This window comes from Paroedura picta, chromosome 7 (assembly GCF_049243985.1).
Source record: "Paroedura picta isolate Pp20150507F chromosome 7, Ppicta_v3.0, whole genome shotgun sequence".
NCBI classification, from domain to species: domain Eukaryota; kingdom Metazoa; phylum Chordata; class Lepidosauria; order Squamata; family Gekkonidae; genus Paroedura; species Paroedura picta.
The window spans coordinates 87,495,610-87,523,402 of NC_135375.1; the positions used below are offsets into that span (position 1 = coordinate 87,495,610).

Consider the following 27,793-nt stretch of genomic DNA (forward strand, 5'->3'; position numbering starts at 1 on the left):
TCTGCTTTGGCATTTTGGATGGGTGTGAATTGGCCCCCTGGCTTCTGATGATGAGAGTGGACAAACTTTTCTGCAGTCCTTGGGACTGAAGCTCCTCCAGAACAATATTTGCACAAATTATGCCAACTCTATTAAACAGCACTCCAAATAAAACTATGGAAGGCATTTTCTCTCTTTTTGGTTTTATACTGGAGTAAGCAAATTGAAATGGAAAAGAAAATGCTTAAAGAAGAAAATAAAGGGGCTAAATGGAAGGTTAGAGGAGAAAGAGGCTGAATCAAAAAGGAAAGCCCCACCCTGCAGTTATTTTATTTTAAAATTGTATTTATTTGATTTTTATACCACCCATCCTGATGGACCAGCTCAGGGGAGTGTACAGTATCATATATGCACATACAGAGAATTAAATTATTACAGTTAAATTAAAACAGTTAAAAAACAATAATAACTTCTAGCTTTAAAATATTCAACATCAGCAATCTGATTTTTGAGCCAATTTGGCCAATTCAAATCAGACCATAGTCTGAATCTCCCACGGTCGATGTTATATGGTAGGCATGTGGGCCAAATAGAAGTTAGATGTTTGCATTTCATCAACCTCAACCAAAGGTCTGGTGGAAGAACTCCATCTTGAAGGCCCTGAGGAACTTTGTTAGCTCCTGGATATGTTCCAGGACTTCATTCCACCAGGTGGGAACCAGGACGGAAAATGTCCTGGCCAAGGTTGAAACCAGACATATCTCCTTGGGGCCAGGGACCACCAGCTGATTGGTGTTGACAGAGCAAAAAGTTCTTCAGGGGGGTACAGAAAGGAAGGTGGTCTCTCTTATATTCTGTTACCTAGAATCCACCGAAACCTGGAACCCACCCTGAATGGGACTACAAATTTTGAGACAGTGCAAAAAAAAAAAAAAGACATGATATCTTGAGTGGTACAGAACATGGAATTACAAAGCAGAAAACAGTGATTGAGGCCAGCTAAAAAGCTATATCATCTAAATACTGGACCTCCCTCACATCCCCCTCCCCCTCCCTCCTGCCTAGTCAACATGATCACCAATCTCAGTAACAATCATTGCTGCTGATAATGGTTTTAATAGAGCTTTTTAATGCATTGTTTGATTTTAATGTTAATCTTATTGTTATTGTTTTATTATGTTACTAGTAATCAAGCCCGCTGTATGAGTAATACAGCGGGCTCTAGGTACTTACCAGATTGTGGGAGGTCCATCGGGTGGCGGGGCCTCCCCCGGGCGGCGGTCATTTGGCGGGCAGGGAGTCCCCGGCAGCCGCGCTCCGCGTGACTGCTGGGGCCTCCCTTGGGTGGCGGCGTGACGCGGCAAGAGGCGCTTCGCGCCTCTTGCTGCATCAGGCCGCCAGGCAGGGAGCTCCTGGCAGCCGCGCGGATGCGTCGGAGGTGCTTTGCGCCTCCGACGTGTCAGGCCGGCGGCAAAGGGAGCAACTGCGAGCTGCGCTGCGCGCGGCTTGCAGTTGCTGGGGCTGGGAATCGGAGGGACCAATCGGAAGGCGCTGCGCGCCTGCCGATTGGTCCCTCCGATTGTCTGTCCTGAGAAAGGGTCCAATCCGGACCCTTCCTCATCACGGACACATCCCGCCTTAGAATCCCTTAACCATTTATTTAGTCCGTGGCGCCCATGGCGCCACGGGCAGTTTAAAGATGATTTAATGGTTGTTCACTGCCCCAAAATGGCAAGTCAGAGAGGCGCAGTATATAAATCAATTAATAAATAAAATACATAAATGCAGTAACAGCATTTATAAACATACAGAGACTCTCAAAATCTTATTGGTGGGGGTTGGCCAAAGTACTACTGTATCTAGCTTTGTTTCTGCTTTCTACAATAAAAAATATGGGCCAATATGTCATTCTGTGCATAATCTGCTGTATTTCTAACCCTTACACTGCTGAGATTTTACGTAGATAATTAAATCTATAGCTGTTTTTTTCTACATCCATATGGCCTGTGGGCTGCATTAAAGACTGACTGACTGATGTACAACAAATAATACATACCGTACACACAGTCACATAGTACTCTTCCCTTTTTAAAACCCTCTTCATGAACTGTTCCATTATACGATACTCCTATTACTATGCTGTACAGAGAAATATGTACATAATTTTAGTAATAACAAAGCATACTATCACCATACAAATAGTAATCTATGTTGTATGAAAGGGTGAGGCGAGCCCAAACTGTTTTCATAGCTTTGTAACTGCAGCTTCCACACTTGTAGTCTTTACCAAGTGAAAGGATCTCCCCTTTGGGCTGTCTAACAGGGTTTTTTTTTTTTTTTTGCCTTATAACTTTTTAAGGTTCTTATGGATTCCAAGCTTCTCACTATTACCAGACAGGCCTTTAGATGGCCTTTAGACATGGGATGGCCTTTAGACATGGGTAGGAAATTAATCTTTGGAGATGAAGTTGTGTCTGCAACAACATAGAGGGTTCACTGAAGATCTTAAAGAGTATTAATCATATCCATACTTCATGTATACCCTCGTCTTTCTTTCCTAAATGGTTCCAAAGCAGCTTATGTCATTCTCGTCATCTGTATTTTATCCCCCCAATAACCCTGTGGGTAAGTTTGCCAGCTCTGGATTGGGAAATACCTGGAGACTTGGGGGTAGGGCCAGTATTGGGCAGCATTTGAGGCAGGGAGGTATAATGCTATGGACTCCACCCTCCAAGGCAGCCATTTTCTCCAGGGAGATGACCTGTAATTCCTGGGGACCTACCTGTGAGGGGGTTAGGCTTAGAGCAGGTGACTGGGCCATGATCCTTCTGGAATAACTTCTGGAAAAGCAGGGATCTGAGTCTGGGAAACTGAAAAGCTTTTGGGAAAATAGAATTATAATGAAAAATACATTTGGCTGAACCTAACTAGGATGTTACTTATCACAGCAAATCCTGGTAAAGCAATTGTCTTTCAGTTCAACCTTGTTCATTAGTTAGGTCGTTTTTTTAATTCTTCTGCTGCAACCATCAAATTTGCCAGGAAAGATTCCTTTTCAGCAGTCTTCCTTAGCACTCCCCTTCTCTTCCCTTTTTGGTCTTTGGGCTGCCCTTCCTTATATAGCTTTGATCTGGTATTCCAGAACTGATCTTGCCTATCAGTTTCTGTTCTAAACACACACAGCCCTTTTAAATTCTCTAGACTCTCACAGGGCCCCCTTTTTGGCTTCCATTTCCTAGGCTGACCTTTGAATTCTGTGTCTTCAGCTGATCAAAACCATTCCCTCCCCTCAGGCACCCGTTTTAAACATAACAAGAACCAAATATGAAATGGGGGTGGGGGATTTGATTCCTTCATACATGCATCTTAAGACACGATCTCTGCACTTACAGTAGCCATGTAAGCCATGGCTGCATAAATTCTACACAAGTGAAAGAGATTATCATCATTAGTACTGAGGGCAACAAGTTTCAGAAGCGTGCCAGTTGTGAGGCTCATGTACCTTATGTGGACACCTGTCTTGTAGCCAGCGCAACAGGATAAACGATTAACAAAAGAAAACAAACCGACTGCAAAGCTCCGAGTCACTAAGAAATCCTCTGCCAAGTCAAAAGTCATGACACAAGTGTTATAAGGTGACACAAGTGTTATATCTTTTTATAAACAACCCCGAACTTTCTTGAACTGAGGTCAAACATTAACAGGAACACAGCAGTCATCATAGATATGAAAAGTTCCATTATATCGAAACAAACTTACATACTCTGGCTTGCAGTATTCTCCAAGCCTTAAGGCAAAGAGCTTTCTCAATGGGAATTGCCTGTGTAATCTGGGACCTTCATCCTACAAAGCACATAAGCCACCACGAAGCTATGGCCAGCCCTTTTCAGAACCTTTTGCTGTCAGAAGGGGCAATCCTATTTGACACTTTAGCTTCAACCATCCCACCACCTGTTCCACAGAGGGTGGAGGATATTTTCTCTTTTTTTTCTACCAAAATCTTCATTCTCCAAACTGGTATAATTTGTCCTTCACCCAATGTATACAAACATTTGGCAAACCTGTTCTTTTTAGGATTTTACTCTCCTTCAAGAATTCCTGCCTAGATTGTATGCTAACACTACCATCTGCTGGTTGACTTTGATACTGAGAAAGATTTTCATCAAATGGTCAGTCCAGGACATTGCTAGTACAAGAAACTGGCCATTATACTACCATGAAAGTGTGGGGTCTTAGATTTCCTATGTTAGCTGAATTTGAATTATTTAACATATCTCTGTAGTGACTTTCAGCCTAAACTTAAAGCATAACTAAAAGGAGGTACCTAACTGAGGAGGTGTAAATGTAACTAACGAAGACTTTATTTTACTAACTAATGAAGACTCCATTTTATCATTTTTGGTATTAACAATGTACACTTATATAACTTAACAACCTTAACAACCCATATATATATATTTGTTTCTTTTCTTTCCATACAACTAAGTAGGCTTATATTTTTTCCTCTCTTCTTTTCCCTAGTGGAAATGTGGATGGCTCTAAGACCACGTTAAGTATAAATTGTTTATGATTGTTAAAATTGCTAAAAACTATGCAAACAAATGTTGAAACAATGGTAACAAAGTAGACTTCTCTTTTTAAATGCGGTGCAAACGTGAAAAAGTTTATAAGCTTTGGGTAAAAGTCCATAATATTGTAGCCAGTCTTATAATCTTAAATGAAGAGAAGAGGGTTTTCAAGAACAATGGGGCCCTTATCTGATTTACCTAAGAAAATAAGTTAAAAGGGGATTGAAACGGGGTATCAAGTGTATTAAACGAAGAGCATAATCTTTTTCTGTATCAATAATGTAGATTACTTGCATTGTATTATCTTTAAATATTACAAAAGGGGATTGAAACGGGGAACTAAATGTATTAAATGAAGAGCATAACCTTTCTTTTTCTGTACTAACAATGTAGATTGCCTGTATTTCATTATCTTTAATCCTGGAAAATAAAAAAAAAAAGAAACTGGCCATTATTCAAAGGCTAAACTGGAATAGATACAGCCCTAGGGTTGATGCCACCCTTAGCCTTGCTGGCCTTGGTGACCTTTCTAAGAAGTCTTCACAATCAGAGTGAAGGACAAGTTGCCAAACAGATAAGAGTTTTCAGGAATGAAACCCCAAATTAAGATCCTGGGCTATGTTTTTGCACATCTGTCTTTAATCAGCAAATTAAGTGCTGATGATGGAGATGACTGGATAGTGTGTGGCCAGGTGTTTTTCTTTGACCCATATTCCTCTTGCTCATGGGCAATGTGTGGTCTTCTGTGGCCCCAGGTCAATGTTTGAGTGCACCATCACTCCATTCATTCAAGGGGGCACACCCTGGCACGACAGAAGCATCACATTATATTAATTATCAGGAAGCTCAAATGCAAATTATTGAGCTTGGCTAGGAAGATACATGGTAATGCAATTGCTCAATCTTTTTTTGTTTTTGTTTTACAAACTTTATATATTCTACACTTCTGCGCTCACAAGGGCCACCAAAATGCTTAAAAATTAAAACATTTGTAATAAAAATTACATTATAAAACTAATAACCCCCCTCCAATAAAACCCAGTATTAAAACAAATAAAACTAGTGCGAAAATGCATATAAAACAAAACCAAAGGGAATGCCATACAGAATTTTTAAAGTCTTTTTAATGTCTAGCAGATGATGATAACAGAAGGGGACAGATGAATGTCCCTTGGGAAAGAGTTCCTGAGAAGATATTGTCATGGGTTACAACTGACTGAATCTCAGATTTCTGCACTTTTTTTTGGGGAGGGGGGTTGTAGGTTTTTTCATTCTTTCTTTCTTTGCAGTTTTTCTTCAAGTTTGGGGAGCACTTATACCCCGATCTTTTTTCAAATCAATTTGGAGTCACCTTTAGTTGTTACACGTAATGCTTCCATCGTTTTTGTTCCACCCATTTATGCCCATTGGTATGCACTTACCATTTTTGAACCATGTTATCCTCTACCCTCCTTTCCCCTCTGCCCCCCACCTTGATTTCATCCTCCCCCCTACATTTTCAAAGCAACATTGATAGGGCTATATAAGAATGGGACTAATACTGGACATATATATATATATATATATATATATATATATATATATATATATATATATATATATATATATATATATATATATATATATATGTCCAGTATTAGTCCCATTCTTATATATATATATATATATGTCCAATGGCACCTTTAAGACCAACAAAAATTTATTAAAAGTGTGAGCTTTCATGTGCATGCACACTTTCTCAGATTGGACTCCAGTTTTGTTCCATTACTTCAGACCAACACAGCCACCCACCTGAATCTATCTGTCTGTCTGTCTGTCTACCTACCTACCTACCTACCTACCTACCTACCTACCTACCTACCTAGTTGTGGAACGTTGCCACATCCACTTTCCCACTCAAGGGCAGAGTCTGCATTTACTTTGTTTATTCCATTGTCAATCCTGTTGAATTCAGATCGCTTTGAACTCGAGTCTTCCTCTTCCCTCCCCCCCCCCCATTGAAACAGGAAAGTCTTCTGCACATGGTTAGGAAGGCTCAGAAGAGGGGGGGGGAGGCAAATGGAGACTCGTTCTTTGTTTTCTTGAAGGGGGGAGAGGATCCAAGAAGTCAGAGGAGGGAGGAAAAAATCCTTTCTTTTCTTGAAGGGGGGGGGGGGTAAGAGGATCGAAGAAGGCAGAAAAAAAATCAAAGACCAACAGAAGTTGAGAGAAATTAGGGGCTTCTCCTTTAAGGCAGGCTTATCACATGACCACCTGTGGCCAGTCATGGGTTCCCTACCACAGAGGAGAGCCCAGATTCAAAACAATGTGATTTTAAAATATATTGAGCATTAAAAGCACTCCAAGATATCGCACAATAAAGGTAGGGTCACTCCGGATCAATCCTTCTTGCTGCAGAAGGAAAATTTAAATCGCCCCAAAGCTAAACGGAAATCGCATTCTGTGTAGAGGGCAGGGACTGACTCGACCTGGGGTTGGAATAAAAACTCCGTGCAGTTTACACCAAGGAGGATTTTTTTAATGTAAAAGAGCTCATTAATATGCATTTAACACTCAGAGACAAATGCTTTGTGTTTATTATTTTCAAACATCCAACTATTATATCCATATAAAAAGGCTTACTATCAATATAAAAAGGAAGACACATCCTCCAGAACCATCTTACCACCCTAGCAACATAATTTTCTTCTTTAAAATAGAAAAGGACTCTATTTAGGGGAGATACATTTTACAAAAAGTGCTGTCCCGTAACCCAGTAGTTGTTTTTTACTTTTAAAATATTGATACAGCATTAAGTCTCCACAATACTATAAATGTATGGAGCCCTAGAACTGCAGTTGTTCTTTTCTTGCAAGCTGCTTTCTTCCAAGGGTTTGTTTCATTAATATTATTTAGAATTTAGTATTGTCTAAGGGTGATTCTCAAATGTGTACAACCATCATTTTGGTTTTGGATGCTTTATAGTGTTCTGTTTTTCTGTAGAGAATGATGATGATTCTTTCACCACCAAGCAGAAAATCACTCAATGAGACTCTGCCCAATGCAACCACTTCTTATTGTAGGTAGTAAGAATATTGCAGGAAAATTATTTCTGTAGCACGGAAACGTGCCATCTCCCATTTTACAATTGGAAATTCCCTGGTCTCAAAATGGCTACTAGAAGAAACCAACAAAGCAAAGAATTACTCTGCCAGTAAAAAAAAAAATTAATCATCCCAGTCAATACTGTACTATATATTTAACCTCAAGAAGGCAGAATCACCTCTGCTTATTTAGTTAATTACAAAGGGGGGACAACTGTTGCTGATAGCAACTTGAGAACAAAAGATTTCCACATAAGAAGTAACATGGAGAGCACTGGAAGTAGCACAGAGAGGACTGTGGGGAGGGGGGGGTTCAGGGCAGTTGGTGTCTCCGCCCCCCTCCCCATGTGTTCATCCTGATTCAGATTGTTTTTACTGAAAATTAAAGATTCCAAGAGAACTTAAGTCACCGGCATAGGTCTATTACATCCCATGCTGTGTGAATCTTATTGCTAGGGCAGCAAATGAAAATTTCCCTGTATTTCCTTCCCTCTCAGCTTGTAACAGGGTGACTGTCCTGGAGAGCAAGACAAAAATGTTTACCTCTCTCTGCCTACCCCACCAGAAGCATCTGTTGCTGAGGGATGAATAGATAGCATCTGACCCTGAGTCTTGCTGTGTTTCATTTTCAAATAATGATAATTTTCTGACCATTTTTATTAATGTCCAAATTATGAGTCCCAGTATTAAGAAATGCAAGCCTTGTACCCAGTATGTAAAAAAGACTGTTGAAAATACCTCTCAAAGTAATAGTCTGTGAATATAGACTCTAACTATAAAGAAAACAAGTGGAAGACCTGCAAGGACTCATAGATGTCATCTCATTTCCCCCTCAATCCCCCCCTCACATTATTTCTTCTTTCCTTTCCCTGGCAGCCCCCATAGCTTTCCTCCCATTTCCTGCTAGCGTTCCTCCTTCCCACCCAGTAGCCATCCTACCTTTATGTACCCCCTGGGGACAGGATTGCTCTCTTAAGTACTTGAAAGGTTGTCACCTAGAGGAGGGCAGTGAATGGTTCCTGTTGGCAGCAGTGCATAGGACCTGAGTAATGCCTTTAAACTATATGTAGAATGGTACCGGATAGATATGGGAGGGGGGGGGATAACATCAGAGTACTTTAGCAGTGGAATGGGTTGCCTAAGGAGGTGGTGAGTTCCCCCTCACTGGCAGTCTTAAGCAGCAGCTGGACAGATACTTAACCCTGAAGGCTTTAGGCCAGGGTTAGTCAAACTGTGGCCCTCCAGATGTCCATGGACTACAATTCCCATGAAAAATGCTGGTAGGGGCTCATGGGAATTGTTGTCCATGGGCATCTGGAGGGCTGCAATTTGACTACCCCTGCTTTAGGCTGATCCTACACTGAGCAGGGAGTTGGACTAGTTGGCTTGTATGGCCCCATCCAACTCTATGATTCTATTAATTTCACATATAAAGGGGAACATATTCTCTGGGCTGTCTCCATGGTGCTGATAAAGTCTAAGATAAAGAGATGTGTATTCACTGCAGAGCATGCTGCTGGTCTTCCCAGCATCTCCAACTGCATTTCTATTTGGAAAAGGGTGATTTTTGGTTTTTTTTAAGGTTACATTTTAGATTTTTCTGCAGTTCTGGGACATCATTGAGATTTGCAGAGAATAAAATCAGAATCCAGTAGCACCTTTTATTGTGCTACTTCAGACCAACACGGCTGCTCATTTGAATTTGTAGAGCACTCTCTTGTCAATTCCTAGCACATTTTGCAACTCTGTCAATCATATACTCTATGATGAGGCTCACCAGAGGTTTCCAAGGCCATCATAAGTGGAGCTACCCCCTTCTGTCCATAAGCTCAGCAGGATATTAACTTTATTTCATTGCAAGAAATATGTCATGAAATTATCCTATACAGAGGCTCATTTTGCACGCATTGGATAATGCACTTCCAATGTGCTTTTGCAATTGAATTTTCCTCTGCAAAACAGGAAAATCTACTTCTAAAGTGTATTGAAAATACATTTTTAATTAATTGGGTTTCTTAGAGTATTTCATTTATTGTGACATCAATTAGTGGCAGCAAGTCACCATGGGAGGGCAGTATAAATTCATTGCTTGATCCTGTACTGCTTCCCTATAAAACCATGTTATATATTTTTTTAAGTTTAAAAATGTAAAAGCATTAACAACAATGCCATCTTAAAAGAAGCAGAAGGAATTTTGTAAGCAATTGTAAGCAAAGGACTGGCAGAACTCAATAATAGCATACAAGGGGAAAGATCCTATTCTTCACCAATTATTTTTTCAGATAGACAGGTTTTCATAAGCCATAGAAAGGGCCACAGGGCTGGTTTATCAATGTAGCACATGTAGCACACTCCATAAACTCCCCCAACATTTAAAATACTCCTCTTGATATCACCAAGCAGACTAATTTATAGCAGACATTTAAGTCCTGAAGTTAGTTTTCATCACATAATGTCTATGGCAGATCAAAAATCTGTTGCCACAAAAAGGGGATGAGTGTATAAGCTTTTAAAACGGTTCGGCTTTAATTCTTCTGTGATTTGTTAGCTTACTTCCTCTTTTGTCAATCATTCAGTGTTTTTAAAGGCCCCTGATTCCACTTTAATCCCAGATAAAATGTTTTTGGCAACATCTTCAGAGATTTCGACACTCTCTCCTGCTCAATAGGCCTCTACATCTGTAGGACTGCAGACACTTCGGCTGTCCAAGATCCAGTGTGAACTGCCAATAAAAACAGTTGTGCCCTGCAGGGCTAACCACCAACATCAGCCTCAAATTCCATAATAAATATTGCATAGCACAATGATTTAACTTGTGTTAATTGCAGAAAAGTGACAAGAAACATAGGTTGCAATCGAAGTGGATATAAACCACACTGATTATTCCACAGGCAACAATGTGAGTCTATTGCACAAAAACTAACAATGTACCTGTGGCTGTAAACACTAAGGAGAACTGGTGTGGTATAGTGGTTAGAGGGTGGGACTAGGATTTGAAAGATCCAGGTTTGATCCCTACTCTGCTATGGAAGCCTGAAAGGTGACCTTAGGCCAGTCACTCTTGGCCTAACCCACCTCACAGGGTTGTTGTGAGTATGGAATGGAGGATGGGGAGATGATGTTCCAATTTAGGTTCCAATTGGAGAGAAAAATAGGCTATAAACATCTAAATAAATAAAGATTGCAGTGATGGACAGCACCATGAAAAGGAGGATCTAAGTGCTGTAGCAACAGCTACAGTTAGGGAAGAATTAAACCCCTTTACTAAGCTTTATAAGCCAGGGCAACAAGCTCTGAGCCATGCAATTGGCTAACCACAGCTACAGGGGAGTTGTTATACCGGCTGTAGGTTGGAGGGAGGTTAATTCAGTCATTCTGATTCCACATGGTGGCTGCCATGCTGGGCCACTGGTGGTACATAGCTGCTGAGTTCCATTCTCTGCAGCTTTTTGTGTCCCCATGGGGACACATTTCAGTGCCAGATCTGCTCTGGTGCTGAAATGTGTGCCCCCCCCCCAAGAAAACACAGCAGTGGTGTAGATTGCCTGTATTTCATTATCTTTAATCCTGGAAAATAAAAAAAAATCTTATAAAAAAAAAGCAGTGGTGGATAGGTCCTGGTGTGCAGGGGGGGCGCAAGGGAGTTATTATGCAGGGAGGTGGGATTGCGTGGGATGCAATCCCACCTTTCTTCCTGCAAAATAAAAACAGATGCCCCAGTCCCCCCTGTGGCACAGTGAAATGCCGCAAAGAAATACAGTGAAATGCACCAAGGCATTTTTAGCCCCCTCTGGGCCATCGTAGGACACAGGACAGGCCCTCTTGGCCCTCTCAGTCGGCTAAGGGAATACGAATTCTCCCACGTTCCCTTTGCCTGGGGCAACTGAGGGGCCAATCCACAGGGGGAGCTAGCCCAGAAGCTGTGTCAGGTGGAAGTGCGGATTAGCCCCGCTTCCATATGAGCGCCGTCTTGTCCTTTTCTGCCTGTGAGGAATCGCCCATAGAGAATGGTCAGAGAGGAGTCTAGTTTGAAATTTAGCTGAAAAACTCCTCTGAGGAGAAACCCTAGTAAGAGTACAGGGTTTTGATAGAGAGGTAATCTACACAGTATCTGGCAACTAGGGCAGTGATTTAGTACAGAGAATTTGGGTAGACATGTATTTGCTCCCAAGTTAAGCCAAATTGGAATGGGAATCTTTCTAAGGAACAGAAGGAGGACTTCTGCCCTAGTGGTAAGGAGAAATCACGGGAGAGTTTGCTAAGATTCAGTCACCTTCAGTCACCTCGCTTTCTAGGAACCAGGGAGAGTTCAGAGGAACTGGATAAAAGAGATCTGAGGAAGACAACAGTGTTTTAGGGAAAACACACATAAGAAACCTCCCTGTTAAAATAAGCACTGTAACATCTGACAGGAAAGCGCGAGATCTAAGAACAGCCTGTAACTTAAGAACATCTAACTGAATAAAAAATGGATTGTATAAGCTTGGCTCCAACCACCCTTCCATCTTTGTAAGTAAAATATTTTATTTGTTGGCTTATAAAGATGCCCCGGTGCCATTCTGACTAAAGGGTTTTAGTGAAAAGTCGTCTCTACCCCTTCCCAGATGCTCCCAGGGCTGAACAAAGCCACGAAGATCAGTGACTGGGTGGGACAGTAAGATTTGTTTTGGAGGGAAAATTTGCCCCGGTGTGGGGAAGGGTTGAGAGAGGTAGCTATGATAACTGCATACACTTATCATTGGGCAGTGTGCTAATAGTGAAATATCACAGATGTGTGAAAGCAGCCTAATAAATTTACACTGCCATCCTAAGCACACTGAAATGCTTCTAATGCAGTTAAATCCAATGGACTTTAAAAGATGTAACTCTGCTTAGGATGGCACAGTTAAGTGTTGTATAGGGTTTAATGAGTTGGAACCCATTTCCCACTACAAGTGATATGTTAGTATAATTTAGGAGGATGTGATTCTTTCCACTGTGAACTTACTTTAATCAGTTTCAAAAGAGCAGTGGGTAGTGTCTGGTGCCTGTTGTACTTGGCAATGAACCTGCGACTTCTGAATATTAAATGTATGTTCTACTACTAAACCTCAGTAAGCTGTGAATCATGAGAGCTCATACCCTGCCACAAATTGTGTTAATCTTTAAAATGCTACTGAACTCTTGCTCTTTTCTGTTGCTACAGGCAGGCTAACACAGCCACCCATCTTTATCGATCAGTAATAGATATTCTATTTGTTTTATTGGATTCCTACGATCCTTTCCTATAAGCTATAATTCAGTATTTGGATGGGAGACTGTCAAGGAGATACAGGGTCACCACTCAGAGGCAGATAATGAACATTTGGAGGTTTCTTGCCTTGAAATCCTACAAGTGTCATGTTTTGTGGCCAGAGCAAAAGACCCAGTGCCAGTAAGTTCTCCAGCATCTGGGTTTGGTGGACTGTCCAAATTATAGTCAAGTCCCGAGGCAAGAGGTGAAGACCAATGTCAGAAATCAATACAGAGTGACTTCCAAGAGGCATGGTCAGGTGCAGGTCAAAGCACAAAGAGTCAGGATACAAGGTGAATCCAAGAAGTCTACAATGAAGGTCACAGCAGAAGGAGCCATGAGGGATAGTCAAATCTGGAATGAAGGGCAAAGCACAAGGAATCAAGAAGCAAGGCTGATCCAGGGAGTCACTGGGGAAAGCAGGGAGCTGAAACAAAAGTTCTTGCCAGCAAAGAACGTGTTATAATCGTTCAGTATTTATGGGACTGCAGTAGCCCCTCCCTGTCCTTGTGTTTTGTGTCCTTAAAAGGAAGCTGCAGTTTCTCCAAGGGTGAACACTTACTGCTGCATTCTCTCCTGCCCATGCTCTACTAGCGTAGGTGGAGAGATTCCCTCAGGGGTAGATTGTAATTCCTGGGAAGAGGTCATGCTTGTCAAAGGCTCCAGCTGTAAATCATGGGAAGTGCCTGTACTTGTTGAGCTCTGGAAAGCATGGGGGAGGTTCTATATCTGTCAATTACCCAGGTATTTCCTCAGTCAGTGGACTGAGGCATTCCTCACCTGCTACTGACTCCATCAGAGTCACCATCAGCTTCACCTGACTGAAGCACTGGAGAGACTGCCTATGCTGAATGGTGAGCCATGACAACAAGGTCACCATGTTGGCTGTAACTTGATGGCACTTTCCACCGCCACTACATATATACATATATTAATTGTAGAAACAAGTAAAAACATTAACATAAGAGCAAAATATTCCAAAATTAGGCAGTTTAAGGAATGCCAAACTCAATAATAGAATACCATGCACTACGTCTGATTTCAAGAAAGACACCATGCCTGTTTGGTTTTGCTATCTGAACTTTGGTACAGGGAAAAGGCAGCAGAGAAGCTTGCCATCCCAGGATCATGATAACTGCACTGAAGCTAGAGCTGCCTGGCATCATCTCCCTGTCTTCCCTGAGTCCACAAGGGGGAGGTAAAAGGTACAGTCCTGCAAGTGTGATTGGAGAGCCTGAAGCTACAGATAGCTTGCCTCAGCATGACTCTTTTCTATAAAAACATGTGTTGATATTCTAGGACTATCAGAAACTCTCAAAAAGAAGAACTACTTTGGCCACCTCATGAGAAGGAAGGACTCCCTGGAGAAGAGCCTAATGCTGGGAGTGATCGAGGGCAAAAGAAGAAGGGGACGACAGAAAATGAGGTGCCTGGATGGAGTCACTGAAGCAGTAGGTGCAAACTTAAATGGACTCCGGGGAATGGTGGAGGACAGGAAGGCCTGGAGCATCATTGTCCATGGGGTCGCGATGGGTCGGACACGACTTCGCACCTAACAACAACAACAAAGTGTTGCCAGCTCCAGGTTGGGGAAAACCTGGAGACTTTGGGGGTAGAGCCTGCAGTGGGCGGGGCTTGGGAAGAAGAGGAACTTCAATGGGGTATAATGCCATAAAGTCCACCTTCTAAGTGGTCATTTTCTCCAGGGGAATTGATCTCTGTTGCCTGGAGATGAGCTGTAATTCTAGGGGATCCCCAGGTCCCACCTGGAGGTTGGCGTCTCAAAAAAGAATAGATGACATCCCAATGCAGAGCTGATGCATTTTGAAGGGACTGGCTACACAGGCATCAGAAAGGCCTGAGACTCTGGTCTACTCACATACAACAGGCCTGAATGTTGATTACTGTTGTACATTTGTATTTAGTGTTCCAAATACTATGTCTTTTGAAGGTTAATAATTTCTGCTTTCATCTATGTCAGTGTCACAAGAAGGAATCAAACTGTCAAGACATGAACTCTCTCAGTTCTTTATTATTTTTAAAATATATATTTGATATTGTTCCTTGTTGACTAAAATAGAAATAGCAAAATTTTATTTTTATTCTATGTTGGTTTTAAATTTTTCTACACTGCCCTGAGATGGCTGTGCTGAGAAAGGCCATCTTATAAATCTAATAAATAAATAGTTGGCAGACATAATGTCATACTTTAAAAAAAAAAGTCTCCCACTGCCATGTGGAGTGATGGCAGACAACAAGGGCTGTTAACAGGAAACCTTCCACTGTAGCAAGAGGCCTGGAAGCCCTAATTTGAAATGTGTTCATGTTTTCTACCTTGGGAACCCAGAATAGAGTGGAAAGGTGGCATACAAGTATTTTAAATAGAAAAGCTAGGTAGTGCCTCGAAATGGCAATGCACATGCAGTGTATTAGACATGTGATTCTGGCAGAAGATACTCCCAGAGTCACTATGGCAACATATGGCTACCCAGTTTGTTTCTGTCACTGTTGCGGGGAGAGAGGAAGAGGTCCCATCACCAGGCAGAGAATTGGGACAGTGGTGGTTTTATTCCTGACCTTCAGGAACCCACCAGAGGTCACAGGAAAGCACCTACAAGTCTGTTCCTTTACACTTCCTTTCCCACCAAGGGCTTTCCTCACCAAAAGATAAAAGACATTGAGATTTATCTTTTGTCTCTTAGGGATAAGATAAGATGGGTTGGAAGGATTTTATATGGGCAAGTGGCTGGCAACACACACACACACAACTCACTCACTGAAAGTAAGGCCAGCAGGGAAAGAGGGAAATGGGAAGGAAATGGCACTCTCGGTATGGATCCAGATCTAAGAACTACTTCACCAAGCACATTTCACCATATTTTATGTTACATGTGTATTTTAAATTGCTGCCAGGTATTTTAGGTTCTATTGAAAAGTGAGATAAAAATGCAATCAAGCAAGCAATAGCATGCACCTCCATCCCAGTCCTGCCACCAAATATTATATGCATGTTGTCAATCTTTCCCTCTGTTAGTAGGAAATGGAAGAAGGTTTTAAGGAAATATTCATGAGATAACTGCCTATAGATTAAGAGCTGATCCTCTGGTTGTAGTATTGGGATCTTTACAATAAACTGTCAGAAAAGATTATGGGGAGGGGGGAGTTTGTATTAAAGAGCAACAAAGATTATAGTGGCAAAATACTGAAAATCAGATCTAGAAACCAACAGCAGAAAGCATGGTTGGCTCAGCTGCAGTCAGTTACTGAAATGGAAACATGCCTATTACCATTCAGGTTTCTTTTTTTAATGGATGGATCTTTAAACCTAGTAACAATAAAATTCTATACTGACCATGCACCGTAGACCATATTTAATATAGCAAAATAAATTTAAAATATTCTGAAGAAAGATATATAATACAAAATGTTGATTACTGGAAATTTTGAGGAGAAAATTATCGACTCACACACAAAAAAACTTCTTTAACTTCTAATTTCAAGCGGATTTATGACTTAATGCCTCTGTAGAGGATCTGGTGCCTTAACTGTTCCATTCATATCGAGTTGCTGAATTGTCCATCGAAATTACTCCACAAAATTCCCTATCGGAGGTAAATGTTGATTTTCTGCTCTAGCTGGAAGAGATTAAGGGGTTGTTACTGATAATACCCCAGTCAATTTCACTTCACGCAGCCACCCTCCCTACATTCATATAGATTATGAGCCAAACACATTCTTCAAAGCACACATAATATTATTTAACAAGTGACTATTAACTTTGTCAAGCATAAAAGACTGGAAAATATGTGACAGGTAAACATAACCAATGGAGGGGGATTTAAATGCTGTAACTTAGAGCAAAGGTGGGTTTTATGACAAGCTTTTCTCAGTTCAGTGGTAACTTTTAAGGGACCCCAATTATGGATTACTCTTTTGAAACTCAGGTGGTAAATTTAGCTTTGCCCTGCTTCCAAAAGGACATCTTATCAGAGGCCCTATCTAGGATTGCCAACTGGCCGGGAGAAAGCACCCTGTCCTTTTAATAGAGATGTAAAGGGATGTTATTTACCTCCATGTCATGAAAAGCTTCAGCCATCCAATTCTGCATATACAGTTCTTATTAAAGGAACAACATAGTTTTCTCCAGGCCAAACTGGTAAGGCCAAGCTGACTTGTGGTAACCCCATAGGGTTTTAAAGGCAAGAGACATTCAGAGATGGTTTGCTATTGCCTGCCTTTGTAGTGACCCCAATCTAAAAACAAACCAACCCACAAACCTTTTAAAAGACACACAGATCTTAAATTAGACTGAAGCAGTGACATTGGTTCATGACAGACTGGCAATTTCCACCAATTCCTCCTTCCCGCTGCAGACTCCATTTGTTTCTTGTGTCCCCCCAGGAGCAGTTTGTAGAGATCAATGGATGTAATTGAGAAGGTAGAAAAGTTTCCTTGATACTGGTGGAAAATTCAGTATGGATACAACCTATTCATTTTTCTTTTTATTCCCTTTTACATGCCCTTAACTTGCTAACCTACCAATTAAAATATGCTCTCATCTGTTAAAATTAGCACACATCAATTAACCACTCAGACGGTTACCCCACGGGAGGCATTGTGCCACACTGCCACCTGGTGTTTGCTCCAGGAGTATTCACCCCAGTTCTTCCCGGAACCACACAGGGATCATTTGGGCCTCTTCCACCTGTCTGCCCTGGATTTTCACTACCTCATGAGGCAGCTGATCGACAGGAAGTGGAAACTTCCCGCGGCTTTCTTAAATCATCAATCATTGTGATGTGGTGAGATTCCCACATCACGTTCCAGTGCCATTTGAGCTCGCATCCCCAAGTCCAAAAGTATTTATAAAAGAAAAATTACCAAGATTGCATTGTGATCCAAAACCGTCACAACACATACAAGGGTTTTTTTTTTTAATGGGCTGTTTTATCATGCCATATACGTCCCAGATCCCATTAAAACCAAGAAAACCAAATGTGTGGTAGGATGCTTGCTATTTCGTTACTTTGGAATTGTGTTGTAACGCAATCCGGCTTTTTTTTTTTAAAGGTTGTGAGGGTAGATGGCAGAAGTGACACTTAAGGGAGAGGACTGGGGATGGCCTGGATTGTGTGCAGACACATGGCCCAACAGATGCCCCATTGAAGCCTGGGGCAAAAGAGGGCCTGAGTCATGCCAGGTCCGGGACTGCCTTGGACTGGTGCCAATGTCATCAGGAAGCGGCAATTTGACTTGATCCAAGATGAGCAGTGAGGCAGGCTGAATTCCTCAGTTTTAGAAATGCAATCCTGTGTTGAATTACTCCATTCTAAATTCAATTCAGTTAGCTGTGACTAGAACAATTTTGCCATGGATCATATCATCAACTTACTAATCTTCTATGAATTATAATATAGCCATTGTTCCTTTCGCTTTCGTTTTAGATCAATTTGGAGTATGTGGCCTGACAGGCATCATAAGTAGTGGACTTTTTCCCTCTTAAAGGCCAAGCATTTTGAACCACTTTCCTGAGATACAGCAGTCAAAACAAATAGAATAACAAACCTATGAGAAATGTCTGCTTGGTATTCATTACAAACAAAATCCAGTTGCTTTGAAGTAGATACAAAACGTTGACAGGGCCAAGATCCGGATCTCAAGGAAATTCAAAAATGCCTCCCCCAAAGCTGTGACTTACTTAAAATTGAGACCCTGAACACCACATTAATTCTGAAGAAGGTTACTTATTAAGAAACACATAAACATTGTCAGCAAAGATAGTGTCATGCCAAGTGACTGCTAAGCCTCTTGATCCTGGTTTATGGTCATCAAAGAAGTAAATGTCCCACTACAAATGTTTTTGTAAAGTTCTAATTATAGACCCTGTTCTGAGAGATTATCTCTTACTATAACCGCCTATTCTAATTGGATTCTAAATTATAACTTGCTCAAGTTAGAAGATGGGTGTGGGAAATCTTACCAGTTTGGTTTTTGGGTAGAGTTTTTGGTGAAATTATTGTAAAAGCCAAGGCAAGTGGGAAGGTTGGTGTGTGTGTATTTACAATTATATGCTTGTCAATTATTGTGAATGCATTCATAACACTGGGTGATTGCATTTGTCCTAAGATCAGAAAATAATCCACCGTCTCTATTGTTTGCCAATTCTCAGTTTTTATGACACTTCTAACAAAATCAGAGGCATAGAGAATTCTTTGTTTGTGTGTCCTGCCTCTTCTGGATTACAGAGGTCCACTGAAAGTATGGAGTCTGGGAAAGGATGAGTAAATTTGAACAGGGGAACTTGGTGATGTGGCTCCATAAAATACTGTAGCTATACAAAAAAAGACTATGCTCAAAAAAGTGTTCAACAGCAAATTTGGAGAAACAGCTTTATTAAGATTTGGACAAAATATAGAGATAGAATAAGTCCCAACTCTTCCCCACTGAAAATAATTATTCAAAGGATACTAAAAGATGGATCTCTGGAACTTCTTCATATCCAAGATTTAATTGATGAGCAAAGGAAAATGAAAAGCTGGCAACAACTGCAACAAGAGGGAAAACAATCAATTGGTTTGTCTATATGCGGTGGGCATCAATGTTGAAAGAAGAATTGAAAGACTCTAAGGACAGATTAAGAGATTAATTTGAAAATATGATTATGTAGGACAAACCACATCTCTTGGGAAGAATCTATAAACTCTTATTAACCTATGAAACTGAAACAGAACAAATCAAAAAGTGTATGATAAAGTGGATGCAGAACTTTGGGGAATGAATTATGATGGAAGAGTGGGAACATTTTTGTTGTAAATGTCAGGCCTTATGAAAAACTGGTTTAAAATGTTTTACATATGGTACCTGACTCCGAAAGTGATATGAAAAATGTTTAACCACACAGAAGGTAAATGTTGGAAATGTAACAATGCAATTGGATCTTTCTTCCACATGTGGTGGAATTGCAAATTGGTTTTCAAAAAACTGAATAAAAGTGCATACTGAATTGCAATCTGTGTTCAAATGAAAATTTACATGCAAACCAGAATATATGTTATTGAGTGTTCTTCCAACAGGCTTGTCTAAAGATAGTGCAGAATTCTTCTTTCATGTGACCACTGTGGCAATACTCATTATTGCTTCCGGATGGAAACAACAGGAGCCTCAGATGGATTCTTGGTGCAAAAAGATCAGGGAACTGGCATTAACAGCTATTGTAAGCCACAGACCTGCTGGGGAATTTCAAAGGCATTGGGACGAATTTTTTAAATGTTTGTAAAAGCAAATTTTCTATTTTCCTTTCTATCTTAGTCAGTTTGCATGGCCACGGCTGAGCATTCACTGTGCATATGGAATAGTTTGTGCCCTGGGAGGTCTTCAGTCTGTCAACCTACTCACTTAGGAAAGTGAGTTAAACTCAGCCCTCAACTGCTGTTGGGAAAATAAGTTTGCCTACCTTTCTGGGCTGTCGTAAGAGTTACAACGGGTGTTTGAACTCTTTGAACAATGAAAGTGCTAGATAAATGCTTAAGACTGTTAGGAAGAAAGGAAGTTCTAGCCTCATTTTTCAGTAGGGTGTGATCAAATGACCTTGTGGTGTTTGGATATTCTAGGACTTAATCAGATTGAAATGCCTGTGAGAATATAAAGATCACCTGAGGTCTCTGTGAGAAGAAAGGAGGGTGTTTTAAGTTATCCCCTGCACCCCCACATTGTTTCTGAGGGTCTCTTTTCTTCCAGGAACAGTACTCGGGGAACTCAAGGGATTGCGGTGGGAGAAAGCCAGGAACTTTCCATTCTGCTGTTGGAAGTGTCTTTTCTTAGGTGAAAATTAATTTGGCATCAAAGAACTCTGAGATTTTTTTTTATTATTATCCAGGTATTTCTGGAGGGGGGTAGCTGCAAAGGTTAGGAGGCCAAGCAAGAAGGTTTCAGTGAAATTCCCCCAAAGGGTTAAGATGGTTTTGTTTTAAAATTACATCCTAGGAATTTATTGCATTGTTGTTCATTCATGTCTTTAGGGCACTGGGTTAGTTTATCTTCTTGTATACATGAATGTCTTAAGCAGAAACCTTGTTAAATTGTTATGTGATAAGGACTGATGGTTAACTCACTGAACACCTCTGTTGGACTGAGGCAGTAAACCCGTGTCACACTGTCCCTAGGGTCACCAGCCTCTAGGTGTGACCTGTAGTTCTCCTGGAATTACAACTGATCTCCAGACTACAGAGATCAGTTCCCCTGGAGAAAATGGCTGCCTTTGGAGGGTGGACTATAAAGTCTTGGAGAAAAGTAATTGTCTCCTTAGGCGTCGCCCCCAAACCTACAGGAACTTCCCAAGTCAGTGACCCTAACTCTACCATAAGGGGTCACATGACTGAATGTTCCTCTGTATTTAAAAAAAATAAAAGCCACCATATTAGAAGAAGAAGAAGAGCTGTTTTTTATACCCTGCATTTTACTCCCGAAGGAGTCCCAAAGCGGCTTGCAATCGCCTTCCCTTCCTCTCCCCACAACAGACACTCTGTGTGGTAGGTGAGGCTGAGAGAGCTGTGAGAGAGCTATGACTGGCCCAAGGTCATCCAGCGGCCTGCATGTAGAGAAGGGGGGAATCGAACCCCCAGAACAGAGAACGTCGCTCTTAACCACTACTCCATGCTGGCTCTTGCTTAGGTCAAAGCTTTAGCTAGACCTCTGATTCCTGAAATGCTAGCTTAATATATGAAGGGTTTTTTTGTACAAAGAAACAGTTAGTCACGTGAGACCCCCCACCTGCAGAATGGTACAGTCCTAACACAACATCTGAGACAGAATGAGGGATCTCACAGGGACCCTCTCTGAGACAGAAGCCCTTGACGGTCAATGCGCCATACACAAAGATGGATAATAACAATAAATTGTATCTGAAGCTCATTCCTTAAATAGCATTGCTGTGATTCATGATGAAAACGACTCGAGTGGCAGTAGTAATGAAGCAAAGAAATCTTTGGCCTGGCAACCGTGCGCTCCAGAAACCAGACACCAAACAGACAACATAGCAACAACAAAGAAAGCCAGAGCAGCTGCATGCTAGGCAGGAAAATATGTTCTTTTGCTAAGTAATTTTTTTTTTAAAGGAAACATAAATTTGAAGAGAGGAGAGAAGAAAACATACCATGTTATAAACAGACCTAGCCCTGGTGGCCTCTGTGCAACTTGCAAGGGGTAATACAAGAGTTTATCCAGGTTCATGTTCATGACAACCCTGAGGGCCTAATGTACCTATGTTGACCCAAAGAAGCCTCAGGGGACACAGTATGGATTGGTGCTGTCAGGATGGTGAATGGGGGCTAACTCTTCATCCAGCAGAAAACGTACCATCAAGTAGCTTTAAGCCCCCATAGATGAAAGACAAAGGCACAATTAAAGATAGCTTTCTTAAGAGTTGTTCCCCTTGCTCAGTCCAGCAGAAGCATTTCCTCAAGTTAAGTGAAGAGCAGTTCTCCTTCCTTATCCATAAGAAGTCAGTCAGTGGAGCTGTAGCTTCACATAATGATAAGATTACTACATCACAATGTTGTCAGTGATAATCTGACTGACTGCACAGTGATGGGGATTTGCTATATAGTAATGAATATTGATAATAATCCCTGTACCAATGGTGGCTTGTTAAGAGTTTAGAGAACCCACATGGTGTAGTGGTTAGAGTCCCAGAGTATGATCTGGGATACCCAGTTTCAAATCTCTACTCTGCTATGGAAGCTTTCTGAGTGGCCTTGGACCAGTCACTCTCTCTCAGCCCAGCCTACCTCGCAGTATTGTTGTTGTGAGCATAAAACAGAGGAGGAAAGAACAATCTTATAGTAGGGATGTACATTTGGCTGTATCCCAATTAAAAAATACCAGGAAAATACCTTATAGGTATTTGTTGGGTATTATTTCAGCCAAATATAAATTTAGTTATCTTTTCTGCTATCCAATATAGCCAAGCACCCAAAATATTTGGGATTTTTTCATGACTGTTAGATGACTACAGTTAAAGAATGTTTTAAGGGATCAGAGTCCCTTTAAAATCCTTTGGCATTAACTTGAAGCTTGGTGAAGATGTTTAAAGGGGCCATGAGCTCTCTAAATCCCTTCAGAGTTAACTCACATTTTGGAGAAGGCATTTAAAGGGAGCATGATCCCTTTAAATGTCTTTCCCCTCTCCATTGGAAACAATGGAGGACGGGGGCACCTTCTTTAGCATTGGACCGGCAAGCCAATCTTTTTCAGAGTTGGCAGTTCTTGTGAGGAAAGGCCCCAGCAGCTATACTGCATATTTTGTGCCTCTACATCAAGAAAAGAAAAGAAAAAAACAGACCCCTGAATCGATTGCCCACTACAGCCACAGAAACTATAATGGTCTCCTTAAAGTATAAGAAAGCAAAAATACAAAACAAAACAAGATCCCCAACTTATTATCAAATCTGAATACCTTACCAGTATTGAGATTGAGGAATATCGAGAAATACTGATATTTTTCAGATTCAACATACTCAAACCTGAAAAAACACTAATTTGGATCTGGGAGACCCCACTTTGCCATGGAAGTGTGTTGCGTGACATTGGGCCGGTCACATACTTTCAGATCTACCCAACTCACAGGGTTGTTGTGAGGATAAAATGTGGAGAAGAAAATAATATAAGCGGCCTTGGGTTCCTATTGCAAAGAAGAGTGTGGTATAAATGATGTAAATAAATGAATATAAATAATAGGTTATCTGAATCTATGCATCAGTGAATGGCAATCAAGAGAAAGAGGACATGAAGCCCTTACTAGAAGCCTGTAAAGTGGTGGCAGACACATTGGGGCTGCTACCTGAGCACTGTGTAGCTGTGTGGCTATGTTTCTGCCTTGGGCCAGTAACATCATGTCCCGTACCCACATTGGGTCCTTTTAGCTGCTAAGCACCATGGCCTACACATTACTAAGGCAGCCATCCCTGTGCTTTCACACTTCTTGTGACATCCTCTAAGGAAGGCTCTTCCTTGCTCACTCCTCAGCAACACTTGCCTTTACAAATCTGTACACCGCCCGTGGCGCCACGGGCACCAAATAAAGGAGTAAGGCGTTCGAGGGCGGGATGTGTCCGGGATGAGGAAGGGTCTGAATTGGACCCTTCCTCATGACAGACAATTGGAGGGACCAATCGGCAGGCGCAAAGCGCCTGCCGATTGGTCCCTCTGATTCCCAGCCCCAGCAACTGCGAGCCGCGCGCAGCGTGGCTCGCAGTTGCTCCCGGCCTGACGCGGCGAGAGGCGCAAAGCGCCTCTTGCCGTGTCAGGCCGCCGCCCAAGGGAGCGCAGAGCAGCCATCCGCGCTGCCCCAGAAGAGAGAAGGCGAGGAAGAGAGGGAGCGAGCGAGCGCGCCGGCCCCCGAGAGCCCCGCCGCCCCCGTCGCCAGACAGCCGGGCAGGGAGGCTTCTCTTTAAAAAGAGAAGCCGGCTCGCTGGGACGGCGGCGTGACGCGGAGCCGCCATCCACGCTGCCCCAGAAGAGAGAGGGCGAGGAAGAGAGCGAGCGAGCGAGCACGCCGCCCCCCTGCCCAGCCTCCCTAGCCGGCTGGATGGCGGCTCCGCGTCACACCGCCGCCCCAGCGAGCCGGCTTCTCTTTTTAAAGAGAAGCCTCCCTGCCCGGCTGACTGCCTGCCTGCCCCGGACGCTGCTTCCAATGCACAGGCGCACGGCCCGACGGACAGCCAGGCGGGCGGGTGGAAGGAAAAGGTCAGCCGCAACGGTGGAGAGAGCATGACGGGAATTGTAGTCATGCGGTAGGAAGGACCGTGGCTGTGGAATGAGCGCGCTTTTCACTTCAGAGGTTCATCTGCTCCCACTCCCACAAGGTCAGTCTAGCGCCCATTTTATTACAAAATTAAATGGGCTTTTTTGCTAGTCAAGAAATAAATCTGCTTATGGGTCCCTCCTCATATCATTCAGTTGGGAAAGTACTCTTGTTTCTTCATATTGATCATACCCTGTGCCCAAAAAAGACATCCCAAATCAGAAGAGGAGGAGGAACAGTAGTTATTTTATACCCCACTTTGTCTACCTTAAGACATCCAAGTGGCTTATAATCACCTTCCTTTCCTCTCCCCACAACAGACATCCTGTGGGGTAGCTGGGGCTAAGAGAATTCTGAGACACCAGTGTCTGGCCCAAGGTCACCCAACTGGCTGCATGTGGAGGAGGAGTGGGGATCTGAACATGGTTCTCCAGATTAGAGGCTGCCGTTCTAACCACTATACCAAGCTGGCTCTGTAGAGATTCTAATGAGCACAGGAAACTCCATGGAAGTTGAAAACTGACCTGTGCTAACCAGTGTCAGGAAATGCTTTGTATTTTCTTGGAATGACTCAAAACAAAGAAAACAGCTGCATTTACTCAAGAAGTAATGAAGAACAACATTAAGTGCACTTATTTTCAAAGAATCTGACAAACAGCCCTGCAGAATAGAAAAAGGTGACTCAATCACTACACCATGCTGCCCCCCCATTAGTTAATGATTAAGGGGATCAGATTGTCCCACTTTTGGAGGGACATCTGGGGGCACCTGGCAAATTGTACTTATGTTGAAATTTTAAAAATATATATTACAATACTATTTTTGCGTTCTATGCATTCTATGAAACTTTTTGTTGCTCCATATAGACCAAATTTTTAATCAAGAACCCCCCCGTCAATGGTGTCCCACTTTACCAATGTTAAAATCTGGTCACCTTATTAATGATCAATATGCTGCTAAAACACCATCCGCTCACTGTGATATAGCTCACTGAACCCGATGTCTAGTAAAAATAAATCCAATGACATTTCAAAAAACCCACCGTGATCAGAGAAAACCACCACTCCAGCACAAAAAGTATTTTAAAATGCTCAACAGTCAGGCCATTTTAAACTCAGTGCATGGCTGGAAGATACATGATGCATTACTCTTTCTGAAGCTGGGAAGTGTCATGGTAGGAGACCTGGACCCATTCCACACCTATAGAATAATGCACTTTCAATGTGCTTTCGCAGCTGGATTTTCTTGTGCAGAACAGCATAATCTACTTCTCAAGTGTCTTGAAAGTGCATTATCTATTGTGTGCAGAATAGGCCCTAGTCTGTGCAGCCTTGGGCTCCCTGATGGAAGAAAAGTATGACGCAAACGTAGTTTGTAATGAAGTAAATGAGGCCCGCACAGAAGTGGCCTCGCTGGGAACAGTAATCCAGATTGCAGCTGTGCAGCTCTGTAGCTTTATATCACTTCAGCCTGGACTTCCTGCCACGTTTCTCATAGAACTTTTATTTCATAAAGACCTCTGAAACATCAAGCTCAGAGAAGTATATTGTATAATAAATAGTGTAATTTAACAACATATCTTGCCATTTTTCTCCAACGTGGCCAAAACCTTCCATGTATATTTTTTATTTCATTCAAGAGGGAGGTGATATAATGATATCATTATTCGGATCGATCCGTTAAATAAAATCAGGCGCAGCTATTACTCAGTGGGGTTGACAGTTCAGGAAATTGAGACTTGTGCTAAAATGAAATTCATAGTACTGAATCTGTAATTACATTGGATCATGGCCTTGTTTTAAGAGACATTTTTTCTTATTATTGTATCACATTTCCCCCGGCCATTTCTCTAAGAAGAAAGCAAGCATAAATTGGTTTTCCCACTTGATCCTTGCAAGATGGGTGATAACCAAAGTAGCTTTCAGGATAGAGTTGGTATCTGAACCCTCTACCATGCCGTGTACTACGTTGCACTGAGTCACTACTACACACATTTATTTCCATTTTAGTAAACAAGATTACATTTACAGTACAATATGTGAAGTCACCTTTCTGTATTCTGTTTGGATGTTTATCAGATTCTTAGAAAATTAGTGGACTTAGTTATTATTCATTACTTATAGGGCAAATGTTGCTCTTTTCTTCATTCTCAGTCCTTTCAAGAAAACACATTTCTGGACACTGGATTAACACAGGTCAGTTTCCAACTTCCACGGATTCTCGTGGGCTTGTTAGAATCCCTACAGAGCCAGCTTGGTGTAGCAGTGGCCTCCGATCCGGAGAACCGAGTTCAATTCCCCTCTCCTCCACATGCAGTCGGTTGGGTGACCTTGAGCCAGGCACAGTTCTCTCAGAGTTCTTTCAGCCCCCAGCCCCCCCCCCTTCACAGGGTGTCTGTTGTGGAGAGAGGAAGGGAAGGTGATTATGAGTGTTACTCCTTCAGGTAATAAAAAGTGGAGTACAAAAAAACAGCCCTTCTACTGGAGCTGATAGGTGGGGGTCTCAAACACTTATAGAGTCTCACACACTTTTAAAAATTCTTTTTTACCCCTCCCCCTTTCTAGTGTGTCTCAGACCACTAAACCACATTGGTTATCTCGGAGGAGCAAATAGAAGAGCTCAATAAAGGAATTACCCTGCTGTCTCGGAAAAGCCAACTAAATTACTAAGGAGTACACTAAAAAATTAAACAAACTATGATTATAAAGCCAGAAGCAAGGATGTAAAGCTGCAAACATGAGAGGCTGTGAAGTACAAAAACCCAAAACCCCACATTTTGCATGAAGAATTTCAAATCTATGTAAGGCAATTTCTCAGCAGTGCTCCTGTTCCATTTTAAGATTCTGGTAACAAGAACATACTGTTAAAATCTCTTTGAAGTCACCCAGTATAACTGGAGGTTGCTTCTGTTGTGTATGTGAGGCAACAGAGGGCTGAGCCTGGGGTCTGGAATCCCCTATCGAACCCACTATACAACAGCTTCTGAGGTTGCTTTTCTTCAGATGCATTCAAATGCCACATATAAGAAAAGTTATGTGTGCCTGGCGCAGATCCTGGCGGCAGGCTACTGACTATTAAGGTTATATTTTTC

The 27,793-nt window shown here is 41.9% G+C and overlaps 1 protein-coding gene across 1 annotated transcript in view; it reads left to right on the forward strand.

Annotated features, from left to right (window-relative positions):
* SVEP1 (sushi, von Willebrand factor type A, EGF and pentraxin domain containing 1) overlaps positions 1-27,793 on the forward strand; it is a 168,047-nt gene that overhangs the window by 5,651 nt on the left and 134,603 nt on the right. The window contains exon 2 of the mRNA XM_077345283.1: positions 14,202-14,353. Within this exon, the coding sequence (XP_077201398.1) occupies positions 14,246-14,353 (108 nt within the window). The 5' untranslated portion in view covers positions 14,202-14,245. The remainder of the gene's footprint in view (positions 1-14,201; positions 14,354-27,793) is intronic.